The sequence below is a fragment of the Balaenoptera ricei genome, chromosome 20 (assembly GCF_028023285.1).
Source record: "Balaenoptera ricei isolate mBalRic1 chromosome 20, mBalRic1.hap2, whole genome shotgun sequence".
Lineage (NCBI taxonomy): Eukaryota > Metazoa > Chordata > Mammalia > Artiodactyla > Balaenopteridae > Balaenoptera > Balaenoptera ricei.
This window is the reverse complement of record NC_082658.1, coordinates 51,796,620-51,812,390: the sequence shown is the minus strand read 5'-3', so window position 1 is coordinate 51,812,390 and position 15,771 is coordinate 51,796,620. Positions and strand designations below refer to the sequence as shown.

The 15,771-nt window shown below is 35.7% G+C and overlaps 1 protein-coding gene across 3 annotated transcripts in view; it reads left to right on the top strand.

Annotated features, from left to right (window-relative positions):
* Positions 1 to 15,771, top strand: part of SPATA22 (spermatogenesis associated 22) — an 18,290-nt gene extending 2,519 nt beyond the window's left edge. For 2 of the 3 annotated variants that reach the window (XM_059906737.1, XM_059906736.1), the window contains exons 3-9: positions 908 to 1,036; positions 2,877 to 2,937; positions 3,077 to 3,172; positions 7,297 to 7,618; positions 10,320 to 10,449; positions 12,360 to 12,457; positions 15,577 to 15,771. In XM_059906737.1, coding sequence (XP_059762720.1) covers positions 908 to 1,036; positions 2,877 to 2,937; positions 3,077 to 3,172; positions 7,297 to 7,618; positions 10,320 to 10,449; positions 12,360 to 12,457; positions 15,577 to 15,768 — 1,028 coding nt within the window. In that variant the 3' untranslated portion in view covers positions 15,769 to 15,771. The remainder of the gene's footprint in view (positions 1 to 907; positions 1,037 to 2,876; positions 2,938 to 3,076; positions 3,173 to 7,296; positions 7,619 to 10,319; positions 10,450 to 12,359; positions 12,458 to 15,576) is intronic. The other variant, XM_059906738.1, reaches the window with a different exon arrangement.

Sequence of the window (15,771 nt, the reverse complement as noted above, 5' to 3'; positions counted from 1 at the left end):
TATTCTCATGTAAGTGTAAGTGTTGATGGACCAACTAGAGTATGGTATAGTGGCAAGATAACTGAGAGTTAGGAAGCTCGGGCCCTATCTAGGTTCTTTCACTGTGGCAATGTGTAAGCTTTTTGGACCTCTTTTTCCTCTGAGATCCCTTCTAGTTTTAGTGTTCATAAATTCTGACTTTTGACTTGAGATCCCAGGTCCCTCAACTGGAGGGTTTGGAGTAGTATTTATTCTCATTTGGATTTATTACTATCACTCTATGGCATTCTCAAAATGATCCACAGAAAATATGCATTACAGACACCTGGAGTTCTTGTTGAAATTGCAGAGTTTTGGTTTCCAAAGCAAGTCGATTGAAATAAAATCTATGAGGGTGGGGTCTAGGAACTGGCATGTTAAGCATAACCACAGATAAATCTTAGTCAAACTAAAGTTTGAGAACCATGGCCTTAAAGGGTATGCTACCATAGTCAGAGAGTGGTTAGGGTTTTGGAAAGCAAAATGGGTCAAATTTTGGTTCTCCCTTACCTCTATTGTACTTGAAGTGTCCCCTCCAGTTGATATGGTGATAAGCAAGCACAGGAGGGAAGGAAGGAAAACAAAAAGTGGATTTGGAAAGGGTAGGGGGATGAGGGAGGAGATGGGAATTACTGCCAAACGAGGAATTAAGGCAGTGTCAACATAGAACAAGAAAGGAGTTTTTAGAGAGACAAATAAGGCTATTTGGGATCTTAAAAAGAGTGTAAAAAAATTCCAAATCTATAGAAATATATCTGTAATAAATATAAAATTAATGTATAGAAGCAGACAAATTCAAATCGTGTATTATTATATACTAGTAATTAGTCTGTAACTAGATCTGACTATTTGCCTATTATGTACTTATTTATCGGTACATTCAATTTAGGCTGTTTGCCCGTACCACTGTTCAATCAGAAAAAGAGGAATAGACAGCCATTAACATCCAATCCACTTAAAAATGATCCAGGTATCAGTACTGCTTCTGACAGTTATGATTTCCCTCCTCTACCAACAGGTAAGAAAATAAGATGAAAATTTTCAGAAAATAAGAAGTAGGATTATAGAAAATTACCATTTCTGTTTTATTATAATGGAAATATAAAGTTTATTTTTTCTTCTTTCCACTATCCAATTATAGGGATTACTTAGTTCTTTCTGAACATTCCAGTACAGTAGTTTGAGTTTCCTTGTCTACAAGGGTGTCTTAGCATTTAAATGGAGTATCTTAAATCTGGAGCCTTTGTTCTAATGAAGTAGTAACCTACATTGTAAAGGTTTTTTTTTCTTTTTCAAAACACGTATAGATATTTGTGACTTAAACATTTGGTGATAAAGAATGGAAAAACTCAAGTTCCTTCAGGAATAAGGATAAGTGTGAATGGGAACATGGGAAAAATGGAAGAAAGTAGACCTTAGGAAGGGTAGAAGCCCAGGAATTTCTAGTGCTTGGCCCTAGCCTTGTTTTCTCTTCTTACATAATTTTTGCCTTTTTTCATTTATTGGCTTTTCACTCTTTCATCCCATTGGCTTCCTTATAGCTTCAACTGGCGTGTGAACTAAATTGCTCTTGCTTGGTGTTAACATAACCTTTTAGTTCTAGTTCTCAGGGCCCATCATTGGCTGCCCTCTGTTTCTCTTGATTCAAATTCTAGAGACAGAGAGCCTCTGTTTCAGCTCATATTAAATGAGGTCACTGAAATCCTAATTTATCTTTATGGTTAGCCTCTCATATCTGAAACAATTAGCTGTGGTGGTTTGTGCTGAAAGGTCTTAATGTTTGCTTACTTTTTACTTCTCTCTGGAAGAAGGCATGGACAGGCAGACAGTCTGAAATATACTTGGTACATGCTAGTTATATACATTTACATTTTGGGGGGGCACACTTAAAAATCTTTAATAGGATTTTATGCAACTAGCATTTAAAAATCCTTGTGCAACCATAGACCTTAATCTACTTTTACATCTATAGTTATTTTGTTTTCTTCCACATTTGAGGAATTGGAAGTATGAATTTCATATTATTCTCATTTTTATGGATAAAAATTAAAAATTCACATGGATATGCATAAATGGTCATCTTCTGCCATTTAAAAAGTTCTCTACTATTTAAAATATTTTTGTAAGTAGCATGAATGATAGATGATCTTGAAAAATAACAATTTGAGTTGTTCCATAGGGAAGTGTGCATCCTCCTGAAGTACTGAACTTTTCAAACTCTGACCAGGATTACTATCTGTCAGAGATATAACAAGATTCTTATATTGGGCAAGAGATAGGACTAGATCAGTGTTTTTCAAATTTTTTTTCTTGATCCATTAGTAGGTTAGGAAATAACCAACCTTTTAAAAAAAGAAATAGAAGAGAATAAAATAGAAAAGAATAGAATAGAATAGAAAGTGTCAGTATATCATATAGTAAGAATAAGAATTGATAGTAAAATTGTTATATTCCCTCTCAAACACAAACTTGTGTGCATACACATGCACACCATGCCTGTATATATTCCGGGTTTCGGTGTATTTCTTGCTGTGGGTTGGGATTAAGAAACATTGATTACACTGAATTTATGTTACGAAATACAAGGTGCTATACTAGGATTGACTGTGGAAGAGATACAGATTAAACTATTACCTTGCTTAGAATGCAATGGGAAAGAAAGACATCTAAAAAATTAATAAGGCAGCCTATGACAAATTCCACAACAAAGTACTATTGAAGAACATGTCCATATATTCAAATCCTTTTCTCCTTCAAACTTTCAACTGCCTCCCCCCACATATTAAATAAATATGAAAGAATCATTTCAAAAAATGCTCCCTAGCTTACTCTTACCTATATTACTTGTATCTTTTGAGATTGGGCCTGGGAAGCTATGAATCCGGAGCTGCCTCCTTTAACGAAAACAGTGAACACAGGGTATGTGGAAAAATATATACCAATGAATGTATGTGTCTGTTACAGACTGATGTTATTCTTCTATATATATTTTATATTTTTATATTTCTCAATCGGGGAACAAATTATTAATAGTTAATAAGACATATTTCCTTGAAAGGCAAATACCACATTCAGTTTCTCATCCCCTGAGAAGTCAAGATTCTGTGTCTAAATCTATTCAATTAAATGCTGACAGAAGCAAGAGTGGTTGGAGGTGAGTCTACTTAAGATTTTTCTTATTCTATTCATTCTTCTCCTTCCCATCTCCTCCTTTACTCCCTTCCCTCCTCCTCTATATATTCTTCCTTTCTTAAACAGAATTATATTTAGGAAATTTATATACTTAATAACTAACTATAGTGATATTAGCTGTGTTTTATAAAAGAAGAGAACATGCCATATACAACTTTAAAAATAGGCAGATTTGGCAGTGATTATATTTCCAAAGAATACTTCATGTTATAATGAAATTTCTGTAAATATTTATCACCATGAATTTATGATTTTGCTGTGGATTATTAATGATCTAATTGACAATAGGTAAAGAGTCAAGAATAACTGTATCTAAATGTCAGATATATATACTACCAACTGTAAAATAGATAGCTAGTAGGAAGCAGCCGCATAGCACATGGAGATCAGCTCGGTGCTTTGTGACCACGTAGAGGGGTGGGATAGGGAGGGTGGGAGGGAGATACAAGAGGGAGGAGATATGGGGATATATGTATATGTATAGCTGATTCACTTTGTTATAAAGCAGAAACTAACCATTGTAAAGCAATTACACTCCAATAAAGATGTTAAAAAAAATAAATGAAAAAAAAATGTCGGATATATTTAAGATATATTTGAGAACCAAATAGAATGCTCAGCCTTACCCCAGTAAGATAATCAGCTCCAAGGTAAATAGGATGGAATAAGAAAGAAAGACAGAGAATGAAATCATAAGCATATGGTAAGATGGTGAGGGTAGGGCTTCCCTGGTGGCGCAGTGGTTAAGAGTCCGCCTGTCAATGCAGGAGATGCGGGTTCGAGCCCTGGCCCGGGAGGATCCCACATGCCGCGGAGCAACTAAGCCCGTGTGCCACAACTACTGAGCCTGCGCTCAGGAGCCCGCGAGCCACTGAAGCCCTCGCGCCCAGAGCCTGTGCTCCGCAACAAGAGAAGCCACGACAGTGAGAGGCCCGCACACTGCAACGAAGAGTAGCCCCCACTCGCCACAACTAGAGAAAGCCCGCGCACAGCAATGAAGACCCAACGCAGCCAAAAATAAATAAATAAATAAATTTATTTAAAAAAAAAAAAAAAGATGGTGAGGGTACTTCTGGGTCATTGCCAGAAATATCTAAGTTTAATGTCTAAATAATATGAAAAAAATGAATAGATAGATAAAGGACATGGATTATTTTTTTAGGTTGGACTTTAGTATTTTTGGGTAAGTGGCAAACTACTGAAAGATAATTTTGGAAACACATTATTGGAAAACAACACCAACCCCAGATCATATATCAGTCATTGGCTAGTGCTTTGTTGTTATTTTAATGATCCTTACAACAACCCTGTGAAGTTAACATCACCTTCACTTTTAGTAGATGAAGATACCATATTTTTTTAAAAGGGGGAAACTTTTAATAAAGTGGTTAATACAACAAAACAGTATTTTTTTTTTAAAAATTTAGTATTGTTTTTATTACTCATGCTAGTTTCCTCAGGACCAGTCAGTTCTTTCTTCAGTACCGCTGCTTCAAACTAGGCCTATTCAGTGGTTTGAGATGGTCCTCGGAGGCATAGTTCCAGTGGCAAGTGCTAGGATAAAATGCATTCTGATAGACATTAGAGAATTAGGTAACGGATTGTAATCTGGATAGGCAGCCAGTATTGGATATTCCAATTTGAAATAATAAATGATCTGTCAGACAGTTGGAATATAACAACAGAAAATCCAGGAGCAGAAGACATTTGAAAACCCAAGTAGGCAGTTGGCAATCTGTTGAAGATCTTTTAACTGGTTCTGTGCTTAGGTTTAGAATCTAGGCTAACATTGCCAGATTTAGCAAATAAAAATATAGGATGCCCAGTAAAATTTGAATTTCAGGTAATGGACAAATAATTTTTTAGTGTATGTCACATGTAATATTTGGAACATAATTATACTAAAAGTTTATTTGTTATTTATTTGAAATTCAAATTTAACTGGGCATCCTGTATTTTACCTGATAACCCTTGTCTAGAATCTCTTGAAACATGGAATTTGCAAGAGCAATGTAGACTCCTATTCTTATAGGTATTAAGCTCTTGGACTAGTTGTCAAGATAGGTTTAATTTACCAGAATTAGTATACTAGACAATAAGCAAGGGTGAACTGATGTTAACATCTTCGAGCTTTTATACTAAAGCTCCTACAATTAAATAATTGGTCTTTGAGAAATTGGGATTGCACTTGATGGTTAAGAAATCTCAGTTGAGGAGAGGTGAAGACTTTAGAAACTGGAAATTGGGCACAACCTGGCAAATAGGTTTAGATAGATCAATAAATTGTTTTTTTTTAATTTATTTATTTTATTTATTTATTTTTGGCTGCATTGGGTCTTTGTTGCTGTGCGTGGGCTTTGTCTAGTTGCGGGGAGCGGGGGCTACTCTTGGTTGCGGTGTGCAGGCTTTTCATTGCGGTGGCTTCTCTTGTTGCGGAGCACAGGCTCTAGGCACACAGACTTCAGTAGTTGTGGTGCATGGACTCAGTAGTTGTGGCACTCAGGCTCTAGATTGCAGGCTCAGTAGTTGTGGTGCATGGGCTTAATTGCTCCACGGCGTGTGGGATCTTCCCAGACCAGGGCTTGAATCCGTGTCCCCTGCATTGGCAGGCAGATTCTTAACCACTGCACCACCAGGAAAGCTCAATAAATTGTTTTTAAGGAAAGATAAAGTATTCTTTTTTTTCTATAATAGCCTACTGTTCTTATTATAAAAATAATATCATTCTAGAAAAAAAAGTAAATGGAAGAAAGTTATTCATAGTCACACTGATCCAGAGATAGCCATTAATCAATTAATTAATTTTTAAACAGAAATATCAAGGCATTTCCCCAGGCTAGGAGCACCTCCTGAACAAAAACATTGGAGAAAGTTGCAGATGCGTTGTTACCAATAAGGAGCTGTAAAGCTAAAAGCAACTTTCCTAAACTATGAAAATAAAAGTAATTTCCACAGCCATGAGGAAGGAGAAAACTATGTTTCTGTTCTCTCTGTTGAATATAAAATTGTTGCTATATGAAGAGGTGATTAATGTAGGAAAAAATTTTATAGAGGTGTATTAGGCAATTACTTAATAAGTTTTTCCTGGATATTGTGATGTTTGTGGTATTTATCAACTTAAAAAATTTTTAAATTATTTGTGGTGATTTCTTTTCTCATTATTTTCATACTGAATTTTGTACCTAATTTACTTACGAAAGCTCCCTAAATTATACAAGCTTCGGGTCCCATATAATCTGGTCTAGGGAACCTAGACTTTTTCTTGAATTATTTTTCCTAACAAGGTATGGGTTGCATTGTTTGCCCTCTTGTGGTATTTTTAGGAAAATTATTCAGAAATAAGCATTTGTGACTTAGACTAGTTTTTCCCTGTGGAACTCTTAACTAGCCTGCTCAGAAATTATACTTTTGATTTTGGCCTCATTAACATCATGTTCTGATGAACTGGTACGGCTCACTTAGGTTAATGTAGCTAGTAAAATGCTAAAACATTCATAAGTAGGGTTTTTAAGCTACACAGTAAAAGTACAAAATTTCTAATCAAACAGCTTATCTACCCTGTCTATATCTATTTTCCTTGTGATTTAAAATCACAGATGAGCAATAGTTTAACTTTTGAAAATTTTACTTTGTAGAAAATTTAAAAATAAATGTATAAAAAAGGAAGCAGGGAGTTCCCTGGTGGTCCGGTGATTAGGACTCGGTGCTTTCACTGCCGTGGCCCCTGGGGATTCATAACCACTGTCATATGAAGGCTTGTATAATTTAGAAATATACTCTATGGCACTGAACTTTGAGTTGGGAGACTAGGATTCTCTGGGTTTTAGATTGTCAGTAACTTGCTATATGACTTTGGGCAAGTTACTTCCTCCTCAAGACTCAGTTTCCTCACCAAGAGAGGTATAATATATTGTAGGGTTGTTGTGATGATGTATTTGGAATTTCTAACTGGTCAGTAATTACAAAGTAGTTGATAAACCACAAATTACCATGTAAATGCAAATTTTCATTAATAATTTTCTTTCACTTAAGAAAAAGTATATAGTAACAAAATTAATACTAATTTAAAAAACAAAACTATTTCAGCTACAGAGATGGCAACAAAAATACCACTTTAAAAACTTGGGATAGAAATGATTTTCAGCCTCAGTGCAAAAGAACAAATCTAATGACAAATAATGGAATAAATTCATGTCCAGTGAATTTGGGAGCTCAACAACGGAAACAATTAAGAGTATCTGAATCTACTAACTTATCTCACCAAAGAGAAACACATTCATCAAAAATATCTGGCTCCACAATGGGAAGTCTAGACAAAAACGGTGCATTACAGGCATTTAAGCCTAATTTTCAACAAAATCAATTTAAGAAAAAAATGGATGGTTTTCCAGAAGAAAACACCCTCAAGGTAAACTTTTAAATATTATTTGCATTTTTGTATTTACATTAAAAAAATGAGATAAGTATTTAGAAAATTACAGAGATAAGAGCATTTGAAATCACTCCCCTGGTATACATTACTTGATTAGCACAAATACCCAGTTCTGTTGGAGCAGGTATATGTTAGTGTCCAAAATATTTTCTTAGAGGTTGTGAATGGCTGCTGCTTTTCAGAGTTGCTTTAGAATTTCCTACCAGGTTCTGAATTTCACTGTTTGCTAATTATTGAGATGATGATAGTTTATCCATTGCTTGCAAAAATTCTTGAAGTTCTTCATATGTCACTCTTTTTTTTTTTTTTTAATAGGGGTCAGCAAACTTTTTCTGTAAAGGGTTAGACAGTAAATATTTTTGGCTTTATGGGACATATTGTCTCTCTTACAAGTACTCAACTATACCACTCAACTCTGCTGTTGTACCTTAAAAGCAGCCATAGATAATTCATAAATTAATTGGTGTGGCTGAGTTCCAATGAAAATTTACCCAAAAAACACAGCAGAGTAGATTTGGCCTGCAGGCCGTAGTTTGCTAACTTCTGCTCTGTAATCTGGTCTTATTTACTTTTACAGCTTCGTATTCCATATTTCACTAATTCTTCAATGCTCCAGCCATTTCAGACTCTTCACAATTCTCTAAACGCACTCTAATATGACTCTGCTTTGGTTTATATTTTTCCCCATACCTGTGCCTCAGCCTTATTTCCTCTCTCCACCTCTCACTCTAGTCATTCTTTGTAAATGTCTTTCATATATGTGCTGGCTGTTTGCTATCTTCCCTTGCTCGCCACCTGGTCTAATAGATTCTTTATCCTCTGCCCTTGTCTGTGTTCTGGAAGGCTAAATGGTCCTACATAGCGCATCATTCTGGGATCCATTAGCTGGCTTCTGTTAGGAGTCAGCCAGTGGGAGTGGAAGTCCCAGGCAGGACATCAAAGGGTAGAGAGAGAGGTTGGGTTTTCCCATTCCCCCCCTGCTTAAATGTTGTGTCTCAGGTGGTAGCTGTGTCCCTGCATGATATAGCCCCTCCGTAAGTCCAGATTTCACAGGCTTGGTAATTTTATTTCCTCCTCTTGTCCTTTCAGCCTAGGAGTGGTAGAAGTTTCTTACTGTTGTTAGTCTTTGAGTTCTTAAGTACCCTATGTTTATTCTGCCCATACACCTGTAAGCAGTTTTTTCAATAAGCCATCTGGGGTCAATTTTTTTTTCTGGAAATCTGACTAATATAGCATGTTCCACAGTGGTTCTCAACCTTGTTTCCTTGTACACAAGAATGATATGATAGTCACCTTAGTAACAGTGGCTCATTATGGCAGTAATCTCAACAGGAAGCATTCATATCTTCGTTAGGAATGGGAAGAGGAGGGAAGGTAATTGTAGTTGGAAAAAAATGTTCCATCAAGTGTTCTTGGATATGCCACCACCCTCATGAAGGAAGGTGCCCCCTCCCCAAAAACTAGTATCTTAGCACACTGTATTCTTAGTTGATCTTTTAAAATTTTAGTTAATTCGTTCAACTTTTATTTTTGTATGACCTTATGTCATCAGGCTTTCTTTACCTCCCTCCCTCCCTGCCTTCCTTCCTCTTTCTTTCTTGTAGGCCTGCCTACTTTCTTGGCCTGAGGCATGCCAGTACTGGTCCAACAGGCTGGTGGGCGAGGCCAGGTCCTGGTCCTCTGTGATTGCAATTAACCTCCCATTTGTGGGTTGCCCACCCTGGGGGTATGGGTCTTGACTATACCTTGTATCTTCCCTCCTACCAGTCTTGTGGTTCTTTGTTTATATCTTTAGTTGTAGAATTTCTTATCTGCTAGTCTTCTGGTTTTTCTCATCAATAATTGCTCTGTAAATAGTTGTAATTTCGGTGTGCCCATGGGAGGAGGTGGGCTCAGGGTCTTCCTACTCTGCCATCTTGGCCATTCCACCCTTTTAGGTGATCTTTAAAAATGCCAAACACATTCCCATCTCAAGGCCTTTACACTTGCTGTTCACTCAGTCCTCACTCAACAACCTATTTAAAATAATAATCCCTGCTCTTTTTATCCTTTTACCCTGTTGTTGTTGTTTTTAATGCATAGGATACAGCAATTCCTGACATTATTTATTTATTTTCTGAATCCCCTATTAGACTGTACAGTCTCTGAAGGTAGATAGATTGTCTGTTTTGTTCAGTACTGTTTCCTCATTAGCTATGTTTGGCACATAGTAGTAGGTGCCAATAAATACTTTTGGAATGAATGAATGAATGAATGTGTCTGGGTTCCCTCTTAGAGTGTGAGCACATTAGGGAAAGGAATTGTGATTTACTCACCTGTGTTTATCACAGGATTGGCACATGATGCTTTAAAAATATTCAAAGAATCGACAAATGAATGAGTGAATAAATGCCCATATAAAACAGAGATAAAAAGAAAAAAAATAATCCTCTTCTTGATTTTCTCCAAGTGCATTCTAGTTTCTCCTCCTTTATAAAGTACTAATGATGCCTTTAATTTAGGGGAGTGACTGTACTAAAATTGTCAATAGTTCCTTTTACATATTTTACGTAGTCTTTTAATACATTTTACACATTTGCCTATTATAAGGACCTAGAATCTTTACATAGAAAAGTGAATGACTATGACGAAAAAAATGACAGGTTTTTCTAATGCTATGTTTTCATTTTTTCAAAAGGAAGCATCATTGTATCAGTTAAAGCTTAAGGAGAAAGATAATTCTTTAAGAATTATATCTGCAGTTATTGAAAGCATGAAGTACTGGTGTGAACATGCACAGAAAACTGTACTTCTTTTTGAAATATTAGGTAGGTATACTACTTCAAAAATACTTCATTAATACCATTTGGACAATAATTTTGAATGTTAATAGGAATACCTAGGGGATCTTAAAGAAAAATAAAATTTTATAAAAGGAGATTATGGTTTATTAGGATTTTCTTCAGTTCCTGTATCTGTCATAGATTTGTGTGACATAAGATGTATTTGATTATTCATGGTAGAAGAATTCTAATTCATAATGTCAAAAATGGAAAGATTCTTAAAAGTAATCTAACCCAACCCTTGAGGTAGGTGAGGAAATGGGGCAAATAATTAAAATAGACTTGACTAAAAATCATAATGCTAGTTAGCAGCAGAAATGGATCTAGACCCCAAGTCTTCTTATTCTCAATATAGTGTTCTTTCTACTATATTACACTAAATCCAGTAGTAATTTTGTATATAAGTTAAATTATAAATCAAATATTCTGAAAGAACATTTGTGAAGAATCCTTTACTGATATGAGTAAACACCCTACAATTAGCCTGTTTTCTAAATTGATATTTAAAAGGGAGGAGAGTTTTGTAAAATGTTTCTGGAATTTAATTTTACTTAGACTGAAGAGATAAACAAGAAGTAGAGATTCAAAACATATTTCTTTCCATAGCTTAAATAAAATATTTAATTTAAATTATGAAATATTGTAAACATACAGAAAAATACAGAGAATAAATATCCACCTACCTATGTTATAGATATCTTTGAAAACCACTATCCATTTTTCTTCTTCTCTAGAGATAATCACTATAGTATCTTTCCTTTCCATGCTTTTATAATTTTACTCTATACATCTGATTTCATAAATTTATATATATTTATTTACTGTTTTATGTGTTTTAAAATATAGAGTTTACATTTTCATCCAGCATTATGTTTTTGAGATTTAGCCATCTTTCTATCCTGTTAGTGTTGGCTTCATCCTGAGGCTCCAATTATGGTCTCTCCAGCAGCTTCTGACTCTTCCCTTATGACATTAAGAAGATTATCAAAATTCTCTATACCACACATTCTTCCTCGTACCACAGTCACATTCTTTGATAGTTTCTTCTGGTTGCTCTTTCCCAGAAACTAGCAAATGACCCCTTGCATATCATCATTTCTGACTGGGCAACAAGCCCATCACTGCAACCCTGAGCTCTGTAGCTGAGGAAGGGGATACACTGACTGGCTTACATCAATCTCAGATTACTCCTGGGTCTAGGGGTGGGGACAAATCCCATCCAAATCATATGGCTAAGAATGGCATAGGAGAGATTTCCTAAAGGAAAATCTGGGTATTATTAGGGGAAATGGAGGCTGACCTCAAAATAACAAATGTTCACTATCAGTACCTAATAGATGGTTATTAAAGGAATGAATAATGGTCTCATTTGATAGTAATTTCTTGAGATAAACATGAATTATCATTTGAATTTTATAGATGAAACAGATTTGAAAGAGGTTAAACAGTTGTTCACTTTAGTAAGTTGAAGAACTGAGACTCAATTGCATGACTTCTGATTCTAATTCAATGCTTTTTTTTCATTAAACCATGATGTTTATTTGTTATACGTGTGTATTTTGTTTACTATAATGTAGTAGACTGGTCTGAGGATTTAACCACTCCATCAAACACATTCAAAGAAAAAAGCTTCAGATGGCCAGCTATTGTCAGTTGTATAAACTTTGTCATATAACCTGATCCTAGGTTGGAGAGGGCCAGAAATTTTGCTTTCCTTAGAATAAAACAGTTTCAGAAATATCTTTCCCTCTTAAGATGTTTTCTTATTAATGTATAAACAAAACTATGAGAGGTTGGTGTGGGAATAGCTATTTAAATATCAACTTCTCTTTGTTAAACTTTGTTTGCATTTTACCAACACTGATATTTTCCCCCTCTATTTCAATGTTGCTTAGCTGTTCTCGATTCAGCTGTTACACCTGGCCCATATTGTTCAAAGACTTTTCTTCTGAGAGATGGGAAAAATACTCTGCCTTGTGTATTTTATGAAATAGTGAGTATCTGTTTAAGTATTCTTTGCAAAGCCTAATGCCAACAAAAACATACAAATGCAGGCTATAATTCAACTGTAGTAGAAATTCTGTTAATGATTTAGTGGTACTTTCAACATTTTGTTTGGTTTTAATTATGAATATTAAAATTATTTATTTGTTAAACTAAAATGGAGGGCAACTATGTGCCAGGCGCTGTGCTAGATGCAGGGGATACAAAGTGGAATAAAAGTGATAAATGGCTCTTTCTCTCAAAGAGTTTATAATCTCACGTAGAAAGACAGAAATATAAATGTTACAGTGTGGTATGATAAACGGTATGACAAGCGGTGTGTGCAGGGTGCTATAGAAGTAGACAGGGAGGATGGGTCAGATCAGGGAAAGATTTTTTTTTTTTAATTTAATTTATTTTTGGCTCCGTTGGGTCTTCGTTGATGCGTGCGGGCTTTCTCTAGTTGTGGCGAGCGGGGGCTTCTCATTGTAGTGGCTTCTTTTGTTGCGGAGCACGGGCTCTAGGCGCGCGGGCTTCAGTAGTTGTGGCACCACAGGCTTAGTTGCTCCGCGGCATGTGGGATCTTCCCGGACCAGGGCTCGAACCTGTGTCCCCTGCATTGGCAGGCGGATTCTTAACCACTGCGCCACCAGGGAAGTCCTGGGGAAAGATTTTTGAAGAATGTAGTCTTGTCTTAGATATTTAAGGTCTAATAAATTAAGCCAAAGTGTTGGGAGGTGGGGGAAGAGGTTGGAGGAACACATTCTAAGGTGAGGGAGCAGCACATGTAAAGACATGAAGCTCAGAGCCTGGATTGTTCAGGAAACTGCAAGTAGTTTACAGTTACCAGAGTGTAGAGTTAGTAAGTGATGGGAGTAAGGGTAGTGGTTATGAACTTGGGGGAATGCAGAGAGAGTGGGCTGGGACATAGGGAAGAGGCTTGGTAACAAAGGAGGCTGGAAACCTTATAAGGCTTACATACTTTGTAAAAGAGTTTGGCATTAATTCTGAAATTGGGCTTAATTCTGAAATCACACTTGGATTCCAATTTGTACTCCACCATTTACTAGCTGTATGACCTTGAGTGAGCTCCTTAAACTTCTTGAGCATCAGTTTTTTAATCTGTAAATTGGGGAGACTAATTCCTACTTTGAAAGGTTGTTTTGGAGATTAGATAATAAAATGTATGAATGTATAGCATCTGACACATAGCAGATGATCAAGAAATAGTAGCTGTCATGTTATTAATTTTTATAATATCTTGAAAGATTATTTTTCTCTAGTCTGATAAGTTTTAAAAAAACTTTTATTAAAATTTAACATATACAGAAAAATGCACAAATCATAACTGTACAATTCTATGAAGGTATCACAAAGTGAACATTACCAAGGTTAAGAAATAGAACATTGCTATCACCCTAGCATCCTTGTGCCTCTTCCCATTCACTCCCTCTTGCTTTCTGCCTACAAGTAACCACTATTGTGACTTTTAATATCATAAATTAATTCTGCCTGTTTTTGAACTTTATATAAATAGTATCATGTGGTACGTCTTGTTTTATGTCTGGTTTCTTTCATTCAACACAATGTTTGTAAGATTCATCTGTGTTGTTGCATATAGCTAAAGTTCATTTATTTGTATTTCTATGTACAATATTCTTTTGTATGAATATATCACAATTTAGTTTTCTATTCTACTGTTGGTGGGCATCTTGGTTGTTTCCTGGGTTTTTTTTTATCATGAATAATACTCTGTGAACATTCTTATATATGTCTCTTGTTGTGCACATGCATGCCTTTCTGTTGGGTATATACCTAGAAGTAAAATTGCTGAATTGTAGTGCATTTGTATGTTCTAAAACAGTAGTTATTGCCAAAGAATTTTCCAAAGGGTTGTAACAGTTTACGTACTCACAATCAGCATAGGAGAGTTGTAGTTTCTCTGCATTCTTATCAACATTTAGTAGTCAATGTTTTTTATTTTAGCCATTCTAGTGGGTAAGTTTAGTGCTATCTCATTTCTCTCCAATTCCCTGGTGACTAATGAGGTTCAGCACTTTTGATGTTTACTGGCCATTTAGATATCTTCTTTTGAAAAATCTGTTCAGGCCTCTTGTAATTTTTTTCTGCTGAATTATTTTTTTCCTTATTGATTTATAGGAGTTTTTGAAAAAACTATTCTGAGTACAAGTTCTTTGTCTATTATGTACATTGCAAATATCTTCTCATACTCTGTGGTTTGCTTTTTCAGTCTTAGTAGTGGCTTTTGAGGAAAAGAAAATCTTCACTTTAATATGGTCCTTTAGCAATTATCAACATTTTCCTTTATAGTTAGTGCTTTTTATGACTGTTTAGCGAAAGAAATCTCAGAATAATTTTATTCATGACTGAGAGGATTTGGAGCTGGCTGGTCTTTTTCTGGCTTACTAGTCCCATTAGGGCACAACCCTTTTGAGTCTCCCAACCCTAAGCCTGGGGTGGGGGTGGGGTGGTTACCAGAATCTCTTTTCTTTGGGGGAACCCTGGAGTCCATTTTTTCTCCTAGCCCTATGAGCTGTCAGAAGCTCTGCTCAGTTTCTTAGACTCTCAAATTGCCTTGACTATAATTAGCAGATACCTCAGGGGGTAAAGCAGCCCCAAATATCAGGCCCCATTCTGGACTCCTGTCCTCTCCCAGATGGGGTCTCTGTAACTCCTCACTGCCTTTTATCTCTCTGGTGTCTATGAGGATATTTTTAAATAAATATTCTATCCAGGTGTTCTAGTTGTTTTTAGTCGGAAAGTTGGTCTGAACTACCTAGTCTGTCATCTACTGAAAGTGGGACTCTGGAAGTCTAATAGAAGTGAATATTCATGTGCCATTATATTGGGAATTATTCAGTCTTTTAAGAAGCAGCAGCTCACTAGCTTGTAAGAAGCCCTACCCAAGTGAAGGTCTTCTGTGTCAGGGCACCCATTTACGACTAGCTATTATGGTCTTGTCGCAGTGGGGCCCTAAATGAGGTAAGGGAATTATTACAGCACTTTGGAGTGATTCATATTTAGTTGATCATATTATTAGTTTAAAAAAAACTGAAATTCAAATGAAGTAATAAATAACTTTATTGATATTTATTTTTTAAAAAACAGGATCGTGAACTTCCAAGACTGATTAGAGGCCGAGTTCATAGGTGTGTTGGAAACTATGACCAGAAAAAGAATATTTTTAAATGTGTTTCTGTCAGACCAGCATCTGTTTCTGAACAAAAAACTTTCCAAGCATTTGTTAAAATTGTAGATGCTGAAATGAGATATTATACTAATGCAATGAATGAAATTTAAGTA